Raw genomic sequence first — 20,693 nt, 5'->3', positions numbered from 1 at the left:
CCAGACCACTCAGGCAAACGTTAACATCTTGGAGATGCTTCTCCTCTCCCCTTTGGAGAGGTGTAGAGTGCAGTTGCCTCAGCTGGACCTAAATGAGCATCACATCTTTTAACCATCCTTCTGCGGCCTCTTCCTTCATGCTGACTTCTGCTGTAGATGGGTGGTTAAACCAGCAGTGTGGATTTGTTTTCAAAAGCTTTCAGTCAATAAATTTTACACATATGTGTAACTAATAGGTTTGGTAGTGTAGTACCTTGGACACAATTGGGATTTCACCTCATGATGGAGAAGCACTGCTTGCTTTCCTCTTGGGCAGAATTTCCACAGTGCTATTGTCCTTCCAGCACCTGCTGTTTGTCCACCCACTCGCTATAGCACCTGTTTCAGTGACATCACCTCACACAAAGCATCCTGCTGCCACAAATCTACCCAGGTATTTTACGAGTTTGTTTCCTTCTTCACTGGAAGGTGAGAAACCGTCAGGCTGAAGGGTGTGGTCAAAAATGCTTACCAGAACAGAAAGAAAGGTGAGAAGCACAATATTCTGTGCCCCAAAAGTATGTCTTACCCAAAGAAAAAAAATATATACTGCTGATCTTCTGTGAAGACCATTAAAGACACAAAGGGTGATAACCATTCAGAGTCCTGTCAGAGGGAGCCATGTGCTTCATTGCCAGGAACAGTGTTGAGAATTTGGTTTAGACATTTGCTATGATCTGGCTAAGGGGACACATTTGTTAGTGTAGAATGATAGGATCTTGTCTAAGATAAGGCTCTATAAGATTTGAAACCTCAGGTTGATCCAAGCTAATCAGCACAACCATATTACAACCCTCTCAGAGGAGCCCAAGCCCAATGGGTGAACGAGAACTTCTAAGGGCATCATGAATTGTCTTTGCAAGTATTACACTGACATTTTGTTCAGTGGAATTGCACCACTATAAAAGCTTCATGAAAAGCCAGTAATAAGGGGGAGTTACTCTTTTATGGCTCTTTAAACCTCCTCTCCTGCAACACCTGTGAGAGCAGTTCCTCCAAGAGCAGTGCTGAGAATTTAATGTCTCCTGACACACAAACATGCATCTGTGTTTCTTGCACCAAGGAGCAGAACTTGGTGCAGTTTGAGAACGTGTCCCAAATTAACACTAACTCTGACATTATAAGATGTTGCAGGTACAAAGGCACCTCAGCAAAACCTACCACAGGGTGTGTGTACAAGAGGGGAGAGGTTTGTTTTATCAGTCCCACTGAAGTGCACAATGTGGATTAACCTCTGATTAAATTACCGACTTCAGTGGAATTGCTCCACCATATCTGTGGAGGAAGATCCTGTGTTAGGGAATTCCTTTGGGTCTCACAGGATCCTAAAGTAGGAGTCCCTAAATGATTTTGCTTCTTGCTTCACATTCCTAATTCATGGTGAGCAGCTTCTGCCTTCAGCAACATTCATGCTATTGAACAGAGATGGTACTGGTGAGATGGTGCCAACTGGGGTGCAAAGCTTGAGGAGAGCCACCAGGCAGCCAGCCCAAACCTCAGAGCAGACCCTGCTGGGTTTGCTGTGTAATTACTGACTTCCAGGTGCTGTCTGGCAAAACAGACTAGCAGAGAGGAAAAATCAAAGGCAGGAATTAAGGAAATATTAAACTGTCAGACAGACAAGGTAGGAGGGGGTGTTTAAAAGCTCCTGTGAAGGAGGTTTTCTGCTGAACCTGGTGCAAAGCAAAGCCTGAAGCACAATCTCAGGCTGCTCAGCTCAGTCCTGTTTCCTTTTGATGATGGAAGGGAAGAAGGATGCACCTATAACATGTTATTACTCCTGTGATGTTCCCCCACATGCAGGCTGGCTGTGCAGGAAAATGGGATGGCACCTTTGGTGTGACTGTCAGAAAGGTCACAAACTCACCTTTTCTCAGCGGACATTTATTCCAGGGAGTGGCAAGATCTGATCTGGATTCACTCAATAATGTATTTGCATCCCCTTTTCCATTCCAGCTGCATAGAAGAGGACTTTTCACCTCCTAACACACAGAGCAGGTCAGGTCAGTGCAATCACAAAGCACCTACAAGGCACACCCAAGGCGGTGCAGATATCAAACTGGAGTGATTGGCTGGGGCAGGACAGGAGGTAACGTGAGGGAGAAGCTGTTTGTGTAAGCACAGTGCCAGGTATGAGGCAGTTTCATTCTGTACCACACCTCCAGCTGATTTGCAAAGCACTAAAAGCAAAATGAAGTGTGACCGATTCCTGAAGGGATCCGCATAAAGGACATGAGGAGTTTAGAGGTAGGGAGGGCTTGAGCATGTGCAGCTCTGGAAGTCAGAGTTTTATGGTTAGTTGACTATAAATACCATCTCTCTTCTCTGCTTGGAACAGAGAATACCATCTCTTTTCTCTGCTTCCTTTCTGAGACCCGCAGAGATGTCACATTTTACAGATGGCAAGAAAAAGAGGCTGTCAGAGTAGAGCTTGCAGCAATATACATACATTTACTTGGTAAGAAAGGGAACGACACCTTGTTTTAACACATGCAAGATGTGAACTTGTAACAATCTCTACTTTAAGTCAACACTGCATGAGTAGCAGCTGACTTTGAGTTTCTTCTCAGTGAATGGAGTTACATACAGTGTACACCTCTCCTTGCAGAGATGGATTAACTGTAATTTCCTCATTTCTGGAAAGTGCAATGAGCACTTTAGAAGCCCTATGATAAAACAGATGAAGCAGTGGGCTGGGAATTTGAAGCTCCAGTTTTTACTCACAGCACTGCTTTTGGGTATGCATCAACCATGAGGCTTTGTAGGCAAGGAAGAGAAGGCAAGATTTCCCTGGCTGGAAGAACAGAGGCAGGAGTTCCCTGAGAAACTAGGGCAGGGAGGTTGAGAGCACTGTAAAGTCACTAAGGGGTGAGATGGGCTCTGCCCAGCACATCAAAGCTTTGTAAAATGAGAAAATGGTGTGTGTATGACTCCTCCAGGATGCTGTGTGAAATACGATCTTCCCATGTTACAGGAGTGCTCCTCTGTTTCAGACTGAGAGCAAGGAGAATCTAAACATGCTAAAAACCTACCCCAAACTGATCCTGGAACTGCTCCAGCAGTGAGCAGCCAAACTCTGAAAGCATTGGGTGCCTCTCTCTCACCTCCTAGATAATTTCACAAAGGTGCTCCCAAGTGCTTACAGAGGTTGATGGAACTCATGCCAGTTGTAACACACCCAGCTCGTGGGTGGTTTAGCTGCAGAAAGAGCTTAGAGTGATGAACAAACAGCCACAGACAAGCAGCACATGGCACTTGGGCTTTTTGGAGCAAAGACACAAACCATCCTACAATTGCCACAGGTAATTCTCTCCTCTGCTGACTTGGCCACCCCAGAAGTTCCTCCCAGTTCCAATGGTCTGGAGCTGTTCAGGGTTTCACCACAAAATGGGCACAAAGAATTCACAATGTTTGCAGGAATCTTGCTACAAAACACTGGCTCCTGCTTTTTTTCTTTTCCTCTCTCGCTCTTCCCCCCCCCCTCTTTTTTTTCTCTATTTCTTTTCTCTCTTTTATTTTTTTTCCTCTCTCTTTTTCTCTCTCTTTTATTTTTCTCTTTAATTTTTTTTTTTCTGAGTGGGGAGCTGCCACCAGTCCTTGGCCACACTGAGCTGGTGACACTTGGCAGCGTGGTTCTGTGCTGCCTTCGCAGGTGTCAGCAATATTAACTTCTTCCTGATTTCCCCCAGAGCAGCCAGAATCTGCTGTCGGTTTCCATAAAATAACTGTTAGCACAGCAAGTAATTAAGTGGTTTAACCACCCTTTTCGTTTCCCAGCTGGAGCTGCAGGGGTCTTTGGTTGCATTATTTAAAGTATTAAATAGATATAGAGAGATAATCCATTCAGGACCTTCAAAAGCTTGCCACTTAACAGCATCCAGCACTCAAGCAATAATAGAAAATGCCAAAGGATGTTGCCACCTTAAAGTTCAATCACTCTCAAATGCAAAAATTCAAGTGAGGCAATGGCTTTTAGTGATGACACTGACGACCACACCAAACCAAACAGAGCAGAAACAGGGACCTCAGGTGCAGCCTGAGCTAATGCACACAAATATCCCAGCTAAACCCCTTCCTGGCATTGCCATCTACTGACAGGCACCCAATCTGTGCCCTGGCCCCACTAAACCTCTTGAACACCTGGGTACTAAGCCTGGGAGATGGCACAAGGCCTGATGGATTATCCTCCTCCCACACGGAGCCAAGAGGAGGTTAAGCTCCCCACCTGAGCTCACAGGTTAGGGATGCTGTGGGTGGGAGCACAGCCCGTATGGGGCTGGCCCGGGTTGGCACACACCAAGGAGGATGGTGTGCTGGGGAGGCAAAGAAGCCTCTCAAGTTCTGCCACAACCTCCCGAGGTGCGAGACAGCCCTGGATGGGTCTCTCAGGGCTTTACACGAGGCCAAGCAGCCAGGGAGAGGAGATGCTGAGGTGTGCGCAGCAGCCCAGCTTCAAGCAGCACCCAGCAATGCTCCGTTGCCATGGGGCTCCACTGGCTGCCACGGTTCTCCTGAGCCTGTAAGGAACCTTTCTGCTCCTCCTACCGTAGGGATTTTTCTAAATTCAGAAGCTGAAAACACCCGCAGAAGTAGAAATCACCCCCCCCCCCCACTACTGCGCTGTTTCTACAGCACCGAGCTAAGGAGCAAAGCGCTTCACGGGCGGGCAGAACTGAACCTGTGTGGGTTCTTCCTACACATTTCCTCGTAGCCCCAGTGTCACGCTCCCGGTAGCCCGGGGCCAGCCGGCCCCTGCGCAATCCTTCCCCCAAGCCCACTAGATGGTAGCAAACCGCTGCGCACCGGCAGGACCCGGCACCGCCGGTCCCGGCTGATGGGTGGGTGACCCTTGCCCAGCTCTGGGTAGCTCGATTCAGATCCCTGCCCCTCCAAAATTTTACCGGCATTAACCCTTTCATCTGCCGGATCCTCCCGCCCCGGGAGCTGATCGCAGCTGCCTCTTCGAACGGCGGCACTAAAGCCAGGCGTGTTTCTTTAAATTGCTTTCTCCTACCTTATGTTTCGGGGAATAGAAGTCACATCTAAGACTTGTTGGTGTGTCTCCGTATCTCTGGAACACCTGAAACACAGAAAGCACAAACGACTCCTGTTTCTCATGCAGCTACTTGTAGGGCTTTCCAGAGCCATATGAGGGAGATGTGCTGTGCTCACAGCTCTTCCAATAGGCCACTGCTCTCCAGAAAGCAGGGCAGTTAGCTGAATTCACCTAACTGTCTTAACTAAGCCAGAAACAAATTAAATTTGAAGTGCTACTCCCGTAGGTGCAGCTACCATTACAAAAGAAACAATCTGGGTTTCTGTGGCATCCAAGTTACTCACCAAAGAGACTAACAAAGTGCCACTGCCCAGCTCTGCATAGCTGTGAGCACGGAGCCAGCCTGGGTGGGAGCCTCCTACAAACCACAAGTAAAACACAGCAAAAGAGCTTTACACGGGAACACTCACAGAACAGAAAGGCAATCCTCCCCCCAGGCTTCCCTGAAGCCCACCGCTGGCCACAGAGAGCTTTGCAGCCCCTATAAGGAATTGCCACCAGATTAATCTCACCTGTGTGCAGAGAGGTGAAGTGCTTGAGCCTGGGAACTGCTCTGCTTTCTTGGCTCAGCCCCACTTAATGCCATGTGGATTCTCCAGCCCCGGGGGTGGGAAGCAGCTTCAGTGGTCCCAGCCTGGTAGGGCTGGTCCTGCAGCCTGGACAATGCAGACACATTACAGAGCTCACCTCTGGGGTCCTGCTCTGCATGGATTTGCATGGGATTTTGCAGGGATCCACATTTTCTGTTTAAAGGCTAACATCCTTCCTGCTGTTTTCCACTCAGAGATGATTATGAGTGGACCTTTGTCAGAACATCCTCTGACAACATAACCATTCAGCTTAGCATCCCTCCTGCTGCAGAGCCATCCAGTCATTCCAGCCACAATGAGAGTTACGGCTACATGGTCCCCAGGTGCCTGGTTCCTGCCTCTAGTGGCTTTCACTTTAGAAGCTAAGTAACTCATTCACTAATGAGACCTGAAGGGTTTAGGTTCAAATGGTTTTGGTGGTACCTAAGCAGCACCTGGGGCTTGAGCCCCTGCAGTCTGCAGCTCCTGGGGCAGTGCCATCACCTCCAACACCTCCTGTGCACTTAGCTAAATGCAGAAGGGATGGAGAAGCTGCACTTCAGGATGGAGATTCTGAAGTTGCTGATGGGTGAAAAAAGCCCAGCACCTTCCTCTTCACAGCAACACGTTTTCATGGACAGATCAAACCTGCCTCTTCTCTTTCCTCCTTTCTCCCCTTTGGCTGCAGCTCTCTCCATTGCAGTCCTGGCATCCTTTGCATCATTAAGCAGCTTTCCAGCTGCCCTTTGCCAACACAGAGCAACTGCAGAAGCAGAGCTGATGGTCTCTGGTCAGACAGCACACCCTGGGCACTGTGCTGGGCCAGATTTGCTTGCGGTGTCAACCCAAATTGCTTCACAAAGGGCCGACATTTCACAATCTTTCTTTCAAGTTCCCATCCCTGTTGCTATATAATGCCTCCTCCAACTGTTGGCAATTAAAACATGACCAAGGATCTGACCGCTCGGAGTGATACAGATCAGCAGCAGCAGCAACAAAAAAGGGAAGTGCACGGTTGTTTTCTTTTCAAAAGCTTTTAATAGGACACATTTGTTTTTGTCATTTGTAAAGATTTACACTCGTTTTTTGTCTTTTTTTCTCTTTTTTTAAAAAGGAACATTTGAACCCGATTTTCCCCATGGATACCACCTTTTGTTGCCCTGACCAAAAGACCTCTTTTTGGCCTATATACCTGATACAGTATAACAATATATTAACTATTAAATACAAAGTTCTATAATATATACTAGATTGTTACGGACATTGCAATGGTACTGTGCCTACTCTAGTCACCTTGTGTAATAGTGTACATGGGTTATTATAGCCAAAGGGGCAGAAAAGGGGAGACTGGGGCATAGCCTAACTTACAATGGTGATGATTTTCTTTTCTTTTCTTTTTTTCTTTTTTTTTTTTCACCTTGAACACACCTTGTGCTGAGTGCAATCCACATAAGTCAAAAACAGTGCTTTCTTTGCCCTTCTCCAAAATACCTACAGTATAAATGGCCTGCAACCAAGCTATGAAAAATCAGTTCTATGTGCAAGGGGCTGCAAGAATGGAATTTACATTTCTCCAGACATCTATGCAATCTCTTTTCCTCCATGTGTCAGGCTGGCAAAAGCAGAATATCCTTCTCCCACTGGTATACAGTAAATCCATAGTAGTAAAGTGCTGGTGTGCTTGAATGAACTGGATAGCCATGCAACTACTTTACCATTGCAGGGGCTGAGTTTTGGGGGTAGACATTTTATAGGGGTACAGCTCTTGAACAGTAATAGCACTGGAATATCATATAGTTTGAGCTTACTGGAAATGCAACCTGGCTGCAGGCTCTGAAACTAGACTATACAGGGTGTAATACAGCAGGTCTGGCTCCAGGTTTATGAAAGGAAACTTGTAGGTAAGAGCTGCTTCTCTTCTCAGGACGCTATGCAGACTTTTAACAACGTCTCTATAGATTTCTACAAAAATATAAAAAATTCTATCAACATAACCATTCTACAGAATTCCTGTGGATTTTGTACATTTTGTTTAAAAAAAGTCAAATTCTATAAAACCCCCCCAAAGGTATTTAAAATTCTCTTAAGATTATTGCACACACTGCAGTACATTTGTATGTCTTTCAAAAGGGCATCTAGAAAAAAACTCATCCAGTTTAGAAAACAAGCTATTTTACATGGATTTATTTTCCTGAATGCATCATCAGACAGTATTTATTTTAATTGGCAAGTCTTTACTGAATATTCACTTACAAGGTAAACTCTTTGTTACTTCCACAAACCTTGTCAGTGTGTAAACCTCCAAGTACTGGGAGTACAGGCTTTCTGTTACCTTTAGAGATGAGTGTTGGATTAACATCACATCACATCACCCTTTTGTGCCATGATTCAAGGGAAAATGTTCCATGGGTTGCTTTTTTTCTTTTTGTAAGGAAGGAACTGTACAAGTAGTATCATTCCAGCTATACAAACACACTCCTAATCACCAAGGAACCAGGGCTGGCAATTTTAGCTATTTTCCCAAATTATTTAGTACATGTGAAAGCAGAAGCTAGGGCTCATTATGAGTGTAAAACCAAAAGGGGATTAAGAATATTTCTTGGGCTTAATACACTGTAATTTTATTATTTCCTTAAATATGATCTGGGGGAAGGCCTGATGAAAGGTTTGTTTGAAATCATTGCTTTAAACTGGCTTAACTCTGGATTTGAACTGGCATTTCAAAAAGAGCGGTCTCCGTATGGGCTTGTGTTGAAGAGGAGAAAAATGTCCCAGCCAAGAATTAATCTAACTGCAGTAAATAATACAGAATGTTAATCCTCCTACTTCAAATACACTGATTGCCCGACTTCCTGCTGAAAGCCCTTACATTTCTACAGGACATGTAAATCAATAAGGGATTGTTTATGGAGTAAACATTCTCAAGTGAAAATAAAGGAGCTTAAGATCTCACATGGGATGTTAGGTATAAACAGCATCTTCTTGGATGTATGCTGGAAGCTAATGCAAATACATGTAGTTGAAACAGCCTAATCTCTGAATGGATAAAAGGCTGAACATCAACATGTTGTAGTGATTTGAAAAGATCAGTAGTTCTCACAAAGTTACAAACTCCCGACTGACAGAATTAGCACAAATCCTCCTCCTGCATGCTCTGGTTTAAAGACTCAATCCAGCAAAGCCTTTTCCATCTTTGCAGTTTTAAACCTGGGACTATTCACACACTTCAAACCATGCCTGCAGAGTCTGTCTTAGCCTACATCCTAATGTGATTTCATGGAGGTGGAGGGAAGTCAATGTCTGCTTTCCATCAGTCTCCTGAAGAGCAGGAGGTGTTGAACTGGACCAGCTTCTGGTGATTTCAGGCTGTGCTGTCCAGTTTCACAGTTCATTTCTGAGATGACCAACATTAAGGGCATGCTATGAAGTAAGGACATGGATTCTGTTTTTATCTACTTTCTATCACGATGTTGCTGCTTAAGGCTTTTGATATATTGGAAATAAAATTATGGACGGGGCCACGTAAATTAACTCCAGCAGTGGTAGCAAAAAACCTGACTTTCTGAACTGAAAATCAACAACCATGTCAGTACCTACAGCCTCACTTCCATTCTGTAAATAACCAGCAGCAGGCTGTGATTCTGTCAAACACATAAGCATGCAATTTGGATTTCCAGTAATTTCTTAAATACCATCAACCTCAAGGCAGTTTAAGCAAGAGCTGAACTTCAACCATCTGCTTAAGCCGACTGCTGTGTTGTGTCTGCACTGAATTCACCTACTGCAGATCTTACCCGTGGCCTTGTTCCCCTTTCCATGTGGGTGCAGAGTGGAGAAGCTCCAGTACACACCCTGGCCTCCCAGAGCTGTAAAACTCAGCAAAAGAAACACTCTGTCTTTGAAATGCTGGAAAAACATCTCCGAAGTGACCACAGGCTTTTCTTGCCACAGTTCCCTAGGCACAGAGGAAAATTAGCAGCTGACATGGTTTTGCAAGTCACCAGTGGATGATCTATCACATCCTTTCATAATTCTGTATTGTGGACAGTTCAATGGCTTCACGGTCACCATCCTCAGCATCTTGGACCTTCCTGGGCTTGTGTTGGACCTGCTTTCACTCTGGAGGTTGATTTTATGCAAGATAGGAATATTATCTTGTTGAAAAAACTGCCCCTGCATTTCTATACTACCCAAACCATCTTTTTTTTTTTCTCCCAGAATATCACTGAAGTCAAGGGGAAAAATAAGTTACATTAAATAATTCTGATTTACTGCTGACTCTGGGATACATTTCCTCTGTAATGCACTAATTGGCTACATTTTGTGCTTTGAAAAACAAAATGAAACCCAAACAAAACAAAACAAAAAAAGAGAAGGGATTAAATATATATTTTTTAGGTTAAAATATTCATAAAAACCAACTTTATCTCAGAAATATTCTGAGATACATAAAATAGAAGAAAATTAAACGAGTCTTTAGTCACAAAATGTACTACATCCCACAATACTAGATTCAATTAATTTAATAAAATATAATATACATATAGATTCTGCACATTGTATTGCTTTTACCTAAGCAGAACATATGCTTAAGTAAGCGTGATATAGGTTAACCACTCTTTTAACCAGCTGGTTCTTCAATCTTTCTTTGGAAATTTTTTACCCAGTGCCATTTTGGAATACAGAGGTGTTTGGTTTTTTTTTTAATTATTTTTTTTCTATTACATGAAAGGAAGAAAACATTTGGCACCAACAGAAAAATAACTCAGGGGTCCATTTCCGTTTGATCAAAGGAAAAGCTAGGAAGTGTCAACAAGTCTTTCTTTGGGGTAGGAGATGTTGACATAGTGTCTGGAAGCAACGAATCCCCTGTATCCATGGAATCCTTGGACTCACAAGATGGAGCACGCCGTCTCAAACAAACATCTCCACTGGCAGGTGAGATGCTGTGAGGTCCTCTGGGCAGCAAACTCTGTCCATCGGGTGGATCTATGGATATACAGGGAGGGCTCAGTTTTTTCTTCTGCCGTGTTCCTTGCAAGCCTTCCATTTCACTTACCACCTGACTTATGAAGCCAGAAGAGCTAGAGGTGGAATGGTGCTGAGGGCTGTTTTCCATTGAACAAATCTCTATGGAATGTCTCCTTTGATCATCCAACCAAGAGGGTGGTTTTTTTAGAAGACCCTGGGTGTCTACACTGTGGTATTTCTTCAGGTCTTTCAGTGTCACGTTGCCGGTATTGCCGATGTTCCTCTTAGGAGTGAGAGGCTGGGCCTCTGAACAGGCACTCGAGGCTGTACAAGTTTCTGAAGTGAAAGGCTCCAGGGAGCTGTTTATCTCGGATACTTCTTGGTCCATTGAGTTTCCAGGTGTCTCCTGACACGAGTCCACACAAGCACAGGATGCTGGTGCCTGCTTTGAGATATTGTACTGGTCGTGGGAATGCTGCTGCGTGTGAACGCTCGCCCGGCTCCATGCAGCCAAGTCTTGCACTTCCGAGGGTGTCAGGGCTACTGATGACTCCTCCGTGGCCACAGTGGGGACATTTGGGTCAGAGAGTTCACTCACCTCAGTCTGGAGATTCTCCTTGCTATCCAAAGAGTCGTTCCTTATAGCCATCTGTGTCAAAGCACAAAGGGATCAGGGAAGAGGAGAGTTGTCAGATGAGGGAGACAGGCCAAAGAAAGCTCAGAACAAGCAAAGCACAACCTTTGCAGGGCTCTCAACTCTGCTGAAGCACCTCAGCACAGACCTACTGACTCCTAGACCTACTCCACCTGCACCATGGGTTCTAGCAATTCCCATGATCTGTGGATTTGTCCCTGTGCACGTGACAACAGAATTTGGCTTTGTTCTTCAGAAAAAGTTGATCACTAGCTTTCTCCTCTAAGAATGGAGGGCTGCAAAACCAGAGTTCCCCCATCCAAAAGTAGACATATTCCTGTTATGCAAAGGATGAGGGTCTACAGCAAGCTTCTATATAATTTTTACAGCCTAGGATGAGTGGAAGAAGGAAGATGTGAAAGTGAGCCTGTGAAATCCCTTCTCTAGCTCAGGTGATGCTGAGGGCATGGAGCAGCATCCCCAGAGCCAAAGACACCAAAGCAACCATGTCCTGCACCAGCATCAGGGTAATAGCCTGTCCCTGGCTTTGGTCCCAAGGCTGAAGCCATGGCTCTGCACTGTCTTACAGCAGTGGAGCTGGAAAAGCTGGAGTCCAAAGCTGGACTAATAATAATAATCATCATCATCATCTGTAATGATTTCAACTTATTCTGATGCTCAAGCTCAGGCCTCCTGAGGCATATTTTGCCTTGGCTGTCTTGAGCTGCATGCAGCATCAGCACCTGCTGGCAGATAGAATCTATGGCATGTTTTGAAGGCTTTGTCTTTCAGTGCACTGCATCTCTTGTCAAAAGGGTTTATAAATCAGCCACATAACTGGCCCTTAAAGAAAGAGCTGCAGTTTGAGCAGATTCTTAAATGATCTTAAAGATTAAAAACTTCACAGAGGAATTTGGAGGAAATGTGTACAGCTGGTCTCAGCCTTTAGAGCAGTGTAAGGAGATGAAATTCCTCATGAATGCTTTTGTGATGAATTGCACCAGAATGATCTTACAATTTATATAAAAATTGTCCCATAAGGATCGTTTGAGCCAAACGATCTCCATTAATGCAAAGCTCTCATCAGCTGCAGTATGCACACATGTGCGTGCAGAAACACAAGAGTCTTGCTACATCTGCACATTGGGCTCCCTTTGTCATCTGTGAGAGTTGAGAGAATATTTAATATGGCAAATGACTTTTTCCAATGCTGATGAATCCTTCCTAGTTAAAATTTTACACCATAATCCCAACAACTAACCACAGTCCAGAGCAGAGGTAATTCTAGTCTCCTCAATGCCAATAGTTTTAGTGAGTGTTTGTGAGGAGAAATCATGTTCAAAAGAAACACAGACCACAAAAATGTAGAATACAGAAGCAAAAAGTAATTCTTGTGATTACTTTTGCTTGCACACAAACCTGTGCTGCAGACAATGACAGTGTGAGCCACCACCAGCTCGTTCTTTCCCTATGATACAGGCATCTTTGGTAGTTGTTAGTAGTAACTGTTAGTAAAAATGCTTTACTGGTTTGTTTCAAAATCAAACTGACCCTCTACCATCCCATTGGGATGTAGTAGCCACAGCTTGGTATGGGCTACACCTTGGATACAGAGTCCTGGAACCAAAAAATCAATATAGCTTTGAGTTCAGGTAGAATACCCTGGAGAAAAGGTTTTGTGCAATGCCCTGCCAAGGAGCGTATTTCTCAGCAGGGAATGTTCTTTTAAAGCATCTGATCCATTCATCTTCATCTGTGAGTGCATCTCTAATTGTAAGACTTTCTGGAGACTAAACTGCAGGTTACTGTGAGGACTGTGGGTCCACTCTCCAGGACTCTGGAGGGAAAGGGAAGTTAAACACATGGGTTTTAGTGATGGAGGAGAGTACATGGACCAGATATGTGGGGGATGAGATTTATCTATGCACAAGTTTAGGATAGGAGAAGGGATGAAGGGAAAGGAAAGAGAGAAAAGAAAGAAAACAAATCAGAATTACATGCAATATATGTAACAATAAGAAAAAAAAAAGGTAGTGCAAACCAAAATGCTTTGCTAGTTTGAGCTCTTGCAATGTGTACTAACAAATTAGTGGTGGCAATAAAAGAAGCAAATCAGAGCAGGAGTACTTGAGCAAGCAGGTGATGTAAAGGGAATTTTGCCTCTTTAAGGACTAAGTTTTACAGAGTCTGGCCAGCTAGATTGCAATGAACAGTAAGAGAAATACTGTCCTGGTGCCAGGAACAACCTTACTGCTCCTGCTGGTAACCACATTGGGATCTCCTTGCTCCTCGGGAGCATGCCCAAGGCAACACCTCACTAACCTTCAGAGGGACCTCTCTGGCCCATGGACCATATATCCTCCTTGTGCCAAAGCTTTTTTCTTTCTGAAGTGCCACTCCAAGAACATGCTCATGTCACTGCATGAGCAGAGAGAGGAGGGAGGGGAATAAACTAACTTAAACATATGAAAAGGCTCAGAGAAAGAAGCCTTCAAAGATATGAAGAAAATTAGGCTGAGGAGATGGCTAACATGGTAATTTATTCTAGACAGATCAGTTCAAAAGGATGGGTCTGCTATTCATTAGAAAGCAAGAGAGAATGGTTATGAACTGGAATCATGACATCAATTAGTTTCCCCATTAGTGGTGATTGGGGCAGCTGGCTGGCCCTGTGCAAACGAATCCATGCTAGGAATTTCTTATGTCAATTCAGGATCACAGACTAATGTAATTAACCTTGGTACTTCACATTCATTTTTAGAACTTTATGAATCAATTGTCTAATTTGTCAATGTTGATTAAAAGAGGGAAGAAATGGGAATATTTTCATGCAGGAAAGAAATTGCCTTTGAAAAAAAACCCCTCATCTATTTTGTGCATAGCAAGCATGAAACTACTGAAGAAAGCAGAGTTTAGGATCAGACATGCTTCTGGTCCTGGTCCAGCTGCACAATGAAGTATGCTTAAAAATGCAAGAGTGAAACACAAGTTGAAGCATTTTACTAAAAAAGCTTAATTTAAACTTATGCTTCCAATCAACCAGACCGGAGTCTTTGATTAGATCTCTTAGATCTCTGGTTGAACCAGGATTTAAATCAATGCCAGACAAAAAAAGAAAGACAAAAAAACCCCAGAGATAAAACCAGTTCCAAAATAAGTGTTCTGTTTTCCATAAACTCAAACTTTTCAAAATCATGCGGAAGATTCAAAAAATATCTTAATTTTCAGCTCTCACTGTGAAAGCAGTATGCGTTCCATGATGGTTTTGCATACAAGATATCCAGCTTTCTTTAAAATGGTTTTCCTCTTCCAAGAAACCAGAGGAGCCAGAGGAAAGGTGGCCTGGGATGGAGTCTGTGTTACTGTGTCCTTTCAAGCACTGAGAAAATCACAGCGGTTAAAAATTAGTTCCTTAACCCCAATGAGCCCTTGGGGAGCATTTGGCTGCATACATGAAGAGGACTGAAAAAAAAATAAAGTGCTAACAACATGGAGAACATTTAGGCATGTTGCCAAAGGAGATGATACTCATCACACACATTCTTTGGAGACTCCCGGTTGGCTTTCAGATCAAAAATCCATCAACCTTATAACCTTGTTATTTCTGCAGGAGAATTACAGTTCTCCAGAGGTTCCTCTGTGAATCTCTCCTTTCATTTAAAGTATGGTCAACCTGGAAATAGGACAACACACAGTCCAGCCAGTTCAGGACCATAAATCTGCTTACCTGCCTGCGGAGCAGCCTGTCAGCAGAAGGAGAGTGTGCCTGCTGGGAAACCCGGGGCTTGCTCTCCATCACCAAATGGTCATGAGCTCTGACATGGTGAAAATGGTCTTTTGGAATTTGCAGGAGTGAGCTGGTGTCTGCTGGCTGTGACTGCACCGATGCCTTTGAACCTTGCAAGAGGGAGAAGAGACAGAAATGGGATATATTCATCTGGGGATGACAGCTCTGTTTCAATGACCTTTCAGAGAAAACTTCCTCATTGTACTTTGGACCAGACAGGCATGGCAAAACCACTGAGTTCAGCAACTGGCTCTCCATGACTGGGGAAACAATTCCCACCTACTAATAAATAATTCCAAAATTGTCTATGATTTCATTTTTCTTGGCATTTTCCCCTGATCCAACTGGGACTAACTCCTGTTAAGAGCAGAAGACAATGAACTAGAAGTTCATTAGGACTGGCAATTTATGTCCCTGTTTTAGGGCCAATAACTTTGCAGGCAACCATGCATCTTAGCATTGCAAGGAGCTGCCTTTGAAAAAGGCTCTGGAGAAGGATGTCTCCATACCTGAGAGGATGCAGAGACTGACTGACTGCTGGGATCTCAAATCCATGCTCACTGGAAACGAAGTGAACGGGAATGGCCCCTGGCAGTTTTCAAGCCTAGTTTTACAAAGCATCCCAGGAGAAGGAAATACATACTCTCCAGCCTTTTTCTGACCCTTCGTGGTTGCTGGCTACTTCTAAAAGGTTTGAAACTCTGCATGCTCCTGCCCCCTTCTCTCTCCCCTCAACAGCCTCAACATTTTTCAAAACAATTCATTTAACCTGGACTGCATCCCAGAGAATCTCATTTGTCCTGGAATCTTTCCCAGAACAACAGCCCCATTATGAAGGAGTATTCAAACAAATACCTCCTGTAAGTGCCAGTGTTTCTGACAACAAAACCTTTCTCAGCTTGAAATATTAAGGATTAGCTGCAGTGATTTATTAGAGGCGTCTGGCACCTTTCACCATCTTCACAGCACTTTACAATATTACAAACTGTAAACAGGTGGGGGGGACTTCCCCCACCCTGAAAAGCAGTGACATTGTAGGTGGACCAGGACAATGATGCACACACCAGAATTTGGGCACCTTACCCACCTCTGAGCACTCTGGCCTGCCTAAGCCGGTTGGAATTTCACCAGCGGGAGAAAAACACAAAAGGTTTAATTGCTTAATGTGGTTATGAAAAAGACATCAGCTTTACCTTTCCAAAATATTTCTCCTAGATCTCAGTAGAACAGTTTCTCCTGTGGATTTACAAGGGTGATATGCCTGCCACTGCCCAAACCCACACTGTCAGATGGAGCCGTTCAGTTCTCCAAGCTGGGAACTGAGTTGTAGTCTTGAAGAAAGAAGGAACTGAGAAATTATCCCCTTTTTGTTCAAGTTGGCTTTGTTTTTGTTAAAACAGGACAAATGCACCCGAATTAAGGGTGAAAAATTAAGCACTGAAAGGTCCCTCCTTAGCAAACAGAACCCAGTTGTATGATGAGGGATTATAACTCCAAGTAATGTCTTGAGTGTTACAGAGCCATAAATTCTGTCTTCACTGAGGGAATGGGAGCTTTGCTATTGACTTCAGTGGGATTTGAACAGGATTTTAGCTGCACCTTTTGCATTATGTGCAAACATGTTCTTCAAAGGCAACTGTTGACCTTGACACTTTCAAATTATGGCAGTGATTTCTTACGACTTCAAATTCATCTTCTGCTGTGCCCCCATTTTTTTCCCTGCCGTTCAACAGTCACTATTCATTCAAATTCTTATTACTATGCAAATTTCAACATCTTACTTCTAATCTGTTCCAATCTCCTCCCACTCTGAACAGTGCTGAAATTATGTTCTACTTAGAGGCTTTCAAATGACAATGCTTGTAAGAACTTCTCTGTCTTATCTGTGACAAATGTCTAAAATGATGGCAGGTGCAGAAGAATTAAAGACAGCTACGTTCACTTACCAGCAGAAGGTAACCCCTAGCAGGCTGAGTAAATGAAAGCACATTGATAAGCAACCAGGAGGCAGCAGCAAGTAAGGGAACAAAGGTGCAGACAGAGAGAGCCCTCGGTATCTGCAAGAGGCTGTATCTAAGAATATCTCTGAATTTAGCTCAAAGGCGTAGATCCCAACCACGCACACCAGGAAGGACAGTTCTACACTCCCTCCCTTTTCCATTCATCTCACATGGAGATCTCTCTCAATTCATCACATTTATGTTCATTTTACAGGCATTTTGAGACCCCATTTTCCCTTCTTCCACAGATGTTCCCACGTAGAATTTCCAAAACTTGCTAGAATAGGTACTGCTGCAAAAAAGCAGACATGAGGAACTATTTTTCTGCTGGGATTTTTGCTCTGGGGCCACAGCTAGCTCAGGTGAGACAGATGGAGCCCCAGCTGCATGGACTGTAACCCTTGAGGAACCAGGCAGGGGGACGATCAGCACTGAGCCAGGTCAACTGCTCACTGTCACACTGCCAAACAGCTCAGAGGAAAGGAGTTACCTTTACCAGCTTGGGCTTTGCAAAGCCATTCCACAGGTCTGGACATCAGCCCCTCACTGGAAACCCATGGCAATCTTGCTTTCTCTTACTGATGAGTTTGGAAAATCTCATCTATTGCCATATTACAGAATCACAACGATCCAGATTGGGAAGGACCTCTGAGATCATCAAGTCCAACCCTTAATCCACTGCCACTGTGGTTCCAAGACCATGGCACCGAGTGCCATATTCAGGCTCTTCTTAAAACCCCCAGGGATGGAGAATCCACCCCCTCCCTGGGCAGCTCATTCCAATGACTGATCACTCTCTCCATAAAAATTTTTTCCTAATATCCAACCTAAACCTCCCCTGGCAGAGCTTAAGCCCATGGCTTCTTGTGTCACTGGTAGCTACTTGGGAGAAGAGACCGAGCCTCACCTGGCTCCAACCTCCTTTCAGGGAGTTGTAGAGAGTGATGAGGTCTCCCCTGAACCTCCTTTTCTTCACACTGAACACCCCCAGCACCCTCAGCCCTTTTTCACAGGACTTATGCTGGATCCCTTCACAGCCTCCTTGCTCTTGCTCTGCTCCAGCACTTCAATCTCCTTCCTGAACCAAGAGGCTGTTACAGAGGCCCATACTGGATAATCCTGTTTTTGTCCCAGACGGATGTGTACCTGACTGGGACTTGTGATGTGCTGGATTCCTCTCACCCAGGGCAGGAGGGCAGGGGCTGGAGTAGGGTGGCTGGAACATGTAGCTGTCATTTGGCAAGGAGTGGGTGCGCCCCACCGAAGGTTTCCTCACGCTCAGCAAGTCCTTGCTGGGAGACAGGGTCAGTGCGTCCTCTCTGGAGCGGAGATCAGCCTACAGGGAGAAAGAGAGTGAGGAAGGAAGAGCTGACAGGAGGGAGGAAAAGAGGAGAATTTGCCCAGAAACTCTAGCGACAGCCATTGCAATCAGGATGGCAGGATGGGCATGCACATCGTCAGGACGCACAACGCGCACGAATGGATCTACCAGGAAGCTCTACCCTTCGTTTGGTATTGTCAAGAGGTTGTCACACAGAATGGGCCACAGAAACAGAGGAAGCAACACTGGAGGAATAAACCATGACTATTTCAGGGATGTGCAAAGAAGGCATCATGCCTCAAGGCCAGCAAAGGTCACATGCTTTGCATAACTTTGATGCTCTGCAGTACGAGTAAAGCTTTCTCTCTGTGCCCTCATCAGCAGCTCAGACTTTTGCCATGGTGAGTGGTTTCCTCTCCTAACAACAGAAAAACCCCAAGCAAATACAGTAACTAGTTTACAGAAAATATTCCCTATTCTGGCTCCCAGCACAGTTTTATTGGTTTTTCTTCTCACATAATGAATAACTAAACCCATTTTATTGAAAGGGATATGCAGACCTGCTGCTTCAAGGTTAATGCTATTCACTAATTAGAAGGGATCTAAGGAGAGAGAGAGGGTTATTGTATATATGTTGACTGTGGAGTTTTTGCAGCCAGAGTCTTGGAATGGGCAGCACCAAAGGCAAGATTGAATTGAGGTGGATTCAGGTCTGATTTCATAAGGAAATATCTCCATTCCAGAAATGGTTTTGGGTGTTATTGCATTGGACAGCATTAGCACAAATGGAAGCAAAGTCAACTTCCCAGGATACTTCTTATGAAATAATTACTTCATCTTTAAAAAGTGCCCATTGGAAAACAGAAATAAGATGTGACACTGTAGTCCAGAGTGTATTGCTGATCCTTTTTGGAAAACTTAAAATCTTACTTCTCAAAAAATATTCTCTTAACTCAGTGCCTTACAGGTTTTCTGAAATCAACACTGAGGGTTTTTTCCCAATTTTATACTTCAGACATAAAATTCCAAAATTCCACCATGGTATTTCATTTGCACAAGAAACATTATGAGGTTAAAAGGAAAAAAAAAAAAGCAGAAAAGAAAAAAAGAAAAAAAGAAGGAAGACCACTGTTGTAAATTTAATGAAGGAAAGGGATCTGCACTGTCATGCAGCATTAGTTTCAGCCCACAGGAACCTGACTGATTGGGTATAACCTGGATACAGCCTGGATATCAGAGTCTGCAGCCTCCTGATATAGCTCAGGGAAGGAGAGCAAAACCTGTGGTGGGAAATCTAAAACTTTGGGGTTTGGGATCCTCTCTGTTCTCCTCCCTGCCTTTCCCTTCCAAGAAGTATGTTTATGCTATTTAGCTTTCATATTATTTAGCTTAAAGGAAAAAAGATGGCCTGAAACCTGAGATTCCAAACTTAAAACCATTTGGATCCGAACACGAGAATCTGGATTCAAGATCCTATCCAAACCCAACCTTTAATGAACCTTTAGGTTCACTGACAGGATCCAACACCACAGTGGGCTCCTTGCCACTTTCGGATCATCTCAGGGGAAATCTCTTGAGTGAACTTCATGAAAACCATTTTAAATGGCTGCAAAATGATCTTCCAAGTCCAGCTCACAGGCAGAGCAGCAGGAGCACATGACTTTTTGGTTCACTGGTAGTTCTGAAAAACATGTTGTTATGGCTTGACTGAAAATCAAATCGGAGTTTTCCATGAACCAAAAAATAATAATAATTAAAAAAATCCTAACCCAAATCTATTTTGAGTCAAACAAAACATTCTGAGGTATTTTTCAACTAAAGCTGCGTGTAAATAAAGTATAAAAATACAGCATCTAGAAAACATTTCAATGAAAACTCACAGTTTTTCAGGAGTTTGGGAAGCTATTTTGACCCAAAACACTTTGTTGGTTTTCAGACACATTCACAAAACACATTGTTCCTTCTGGTTTAGGGTTGGTTCCTTTTTTTTTTTTTTTTGAGGGAGAAACCCCATCTCTCTTGTCCTTACCATTGAGACTTTGCTATCCTGTCTAATGGGTTTGTCTGATCTGAATCAAACCTGGGTGGGCTCTCTCCTCAGTCCAGCTCTCCAGTCTAACTAAATTTGAACCAAAATGTCCCATACAAAATGTTAAATCTTTTTCACGTGATGCCATGAAGCATGATGGGAAATATTGTCACGGTTTAAGAGGTGTTTCCCAGATAATTGCTAATTAGGATGGCAATCGACTAGGATGGCAGGAAATTTATCAACAACACAAACATCCAGGTACATGAACAACAACAACAAAAAAA

The 20,693-nt window shown here is 43.9% G+C and overlaps 1 protein-coding gene across 1 annotated transcript in view; it reads right to left on the bottom strand.

Annotated features, from left to right (window-relative positions):
* Positions 1-10,429: 10,429 nt before the first annotated feature.
* CACNA1G (calcium voltage-gated channel subunit alpha1 G) overlaps positions 10,430-20,693 on the bottom strand; it is a 139,298-nt gene continuing 129,034 nt past the window's right edge. The window contains exons 36-38 of the mRNA XM_030462120.1: positions 18,203-18,392; positions 14,997-15,166; positions 10,430-11,284 (exon numbers count right to left, since the gene is read on the bottom strand). Coding sequence (XP_030317980.1) covers positions 10,430-11,284; positions 14,997-15,166; positions 18,203-18,392 — 1,215 coding nt within the window. The remainder of the gene's footprint in view (positions 11,285-14,996; positions 15,167-18,202; positions 18,393-20,693) is intronic.

The sequence above is a fragment of the Calypte anna genome, chromosome 18 (genome assembly GCF_003957555.1).
Source record: "Calypte anna isolate BGI_N300 chromosome 18, bCalAnn1_v1.p, whole genome shotgun sequence".
Taxonomy (NCBI): domain Eukaryota; kingdom Metazoa; phylum Chordata; class Aves; order Apodiformes; family Trochilidae; genus Calypte; species Calypte anna.
Note: the sequence above shows the minus strand (reverse complement) of the source record. Positions and strands in the feature narration are given on the sequence as shown.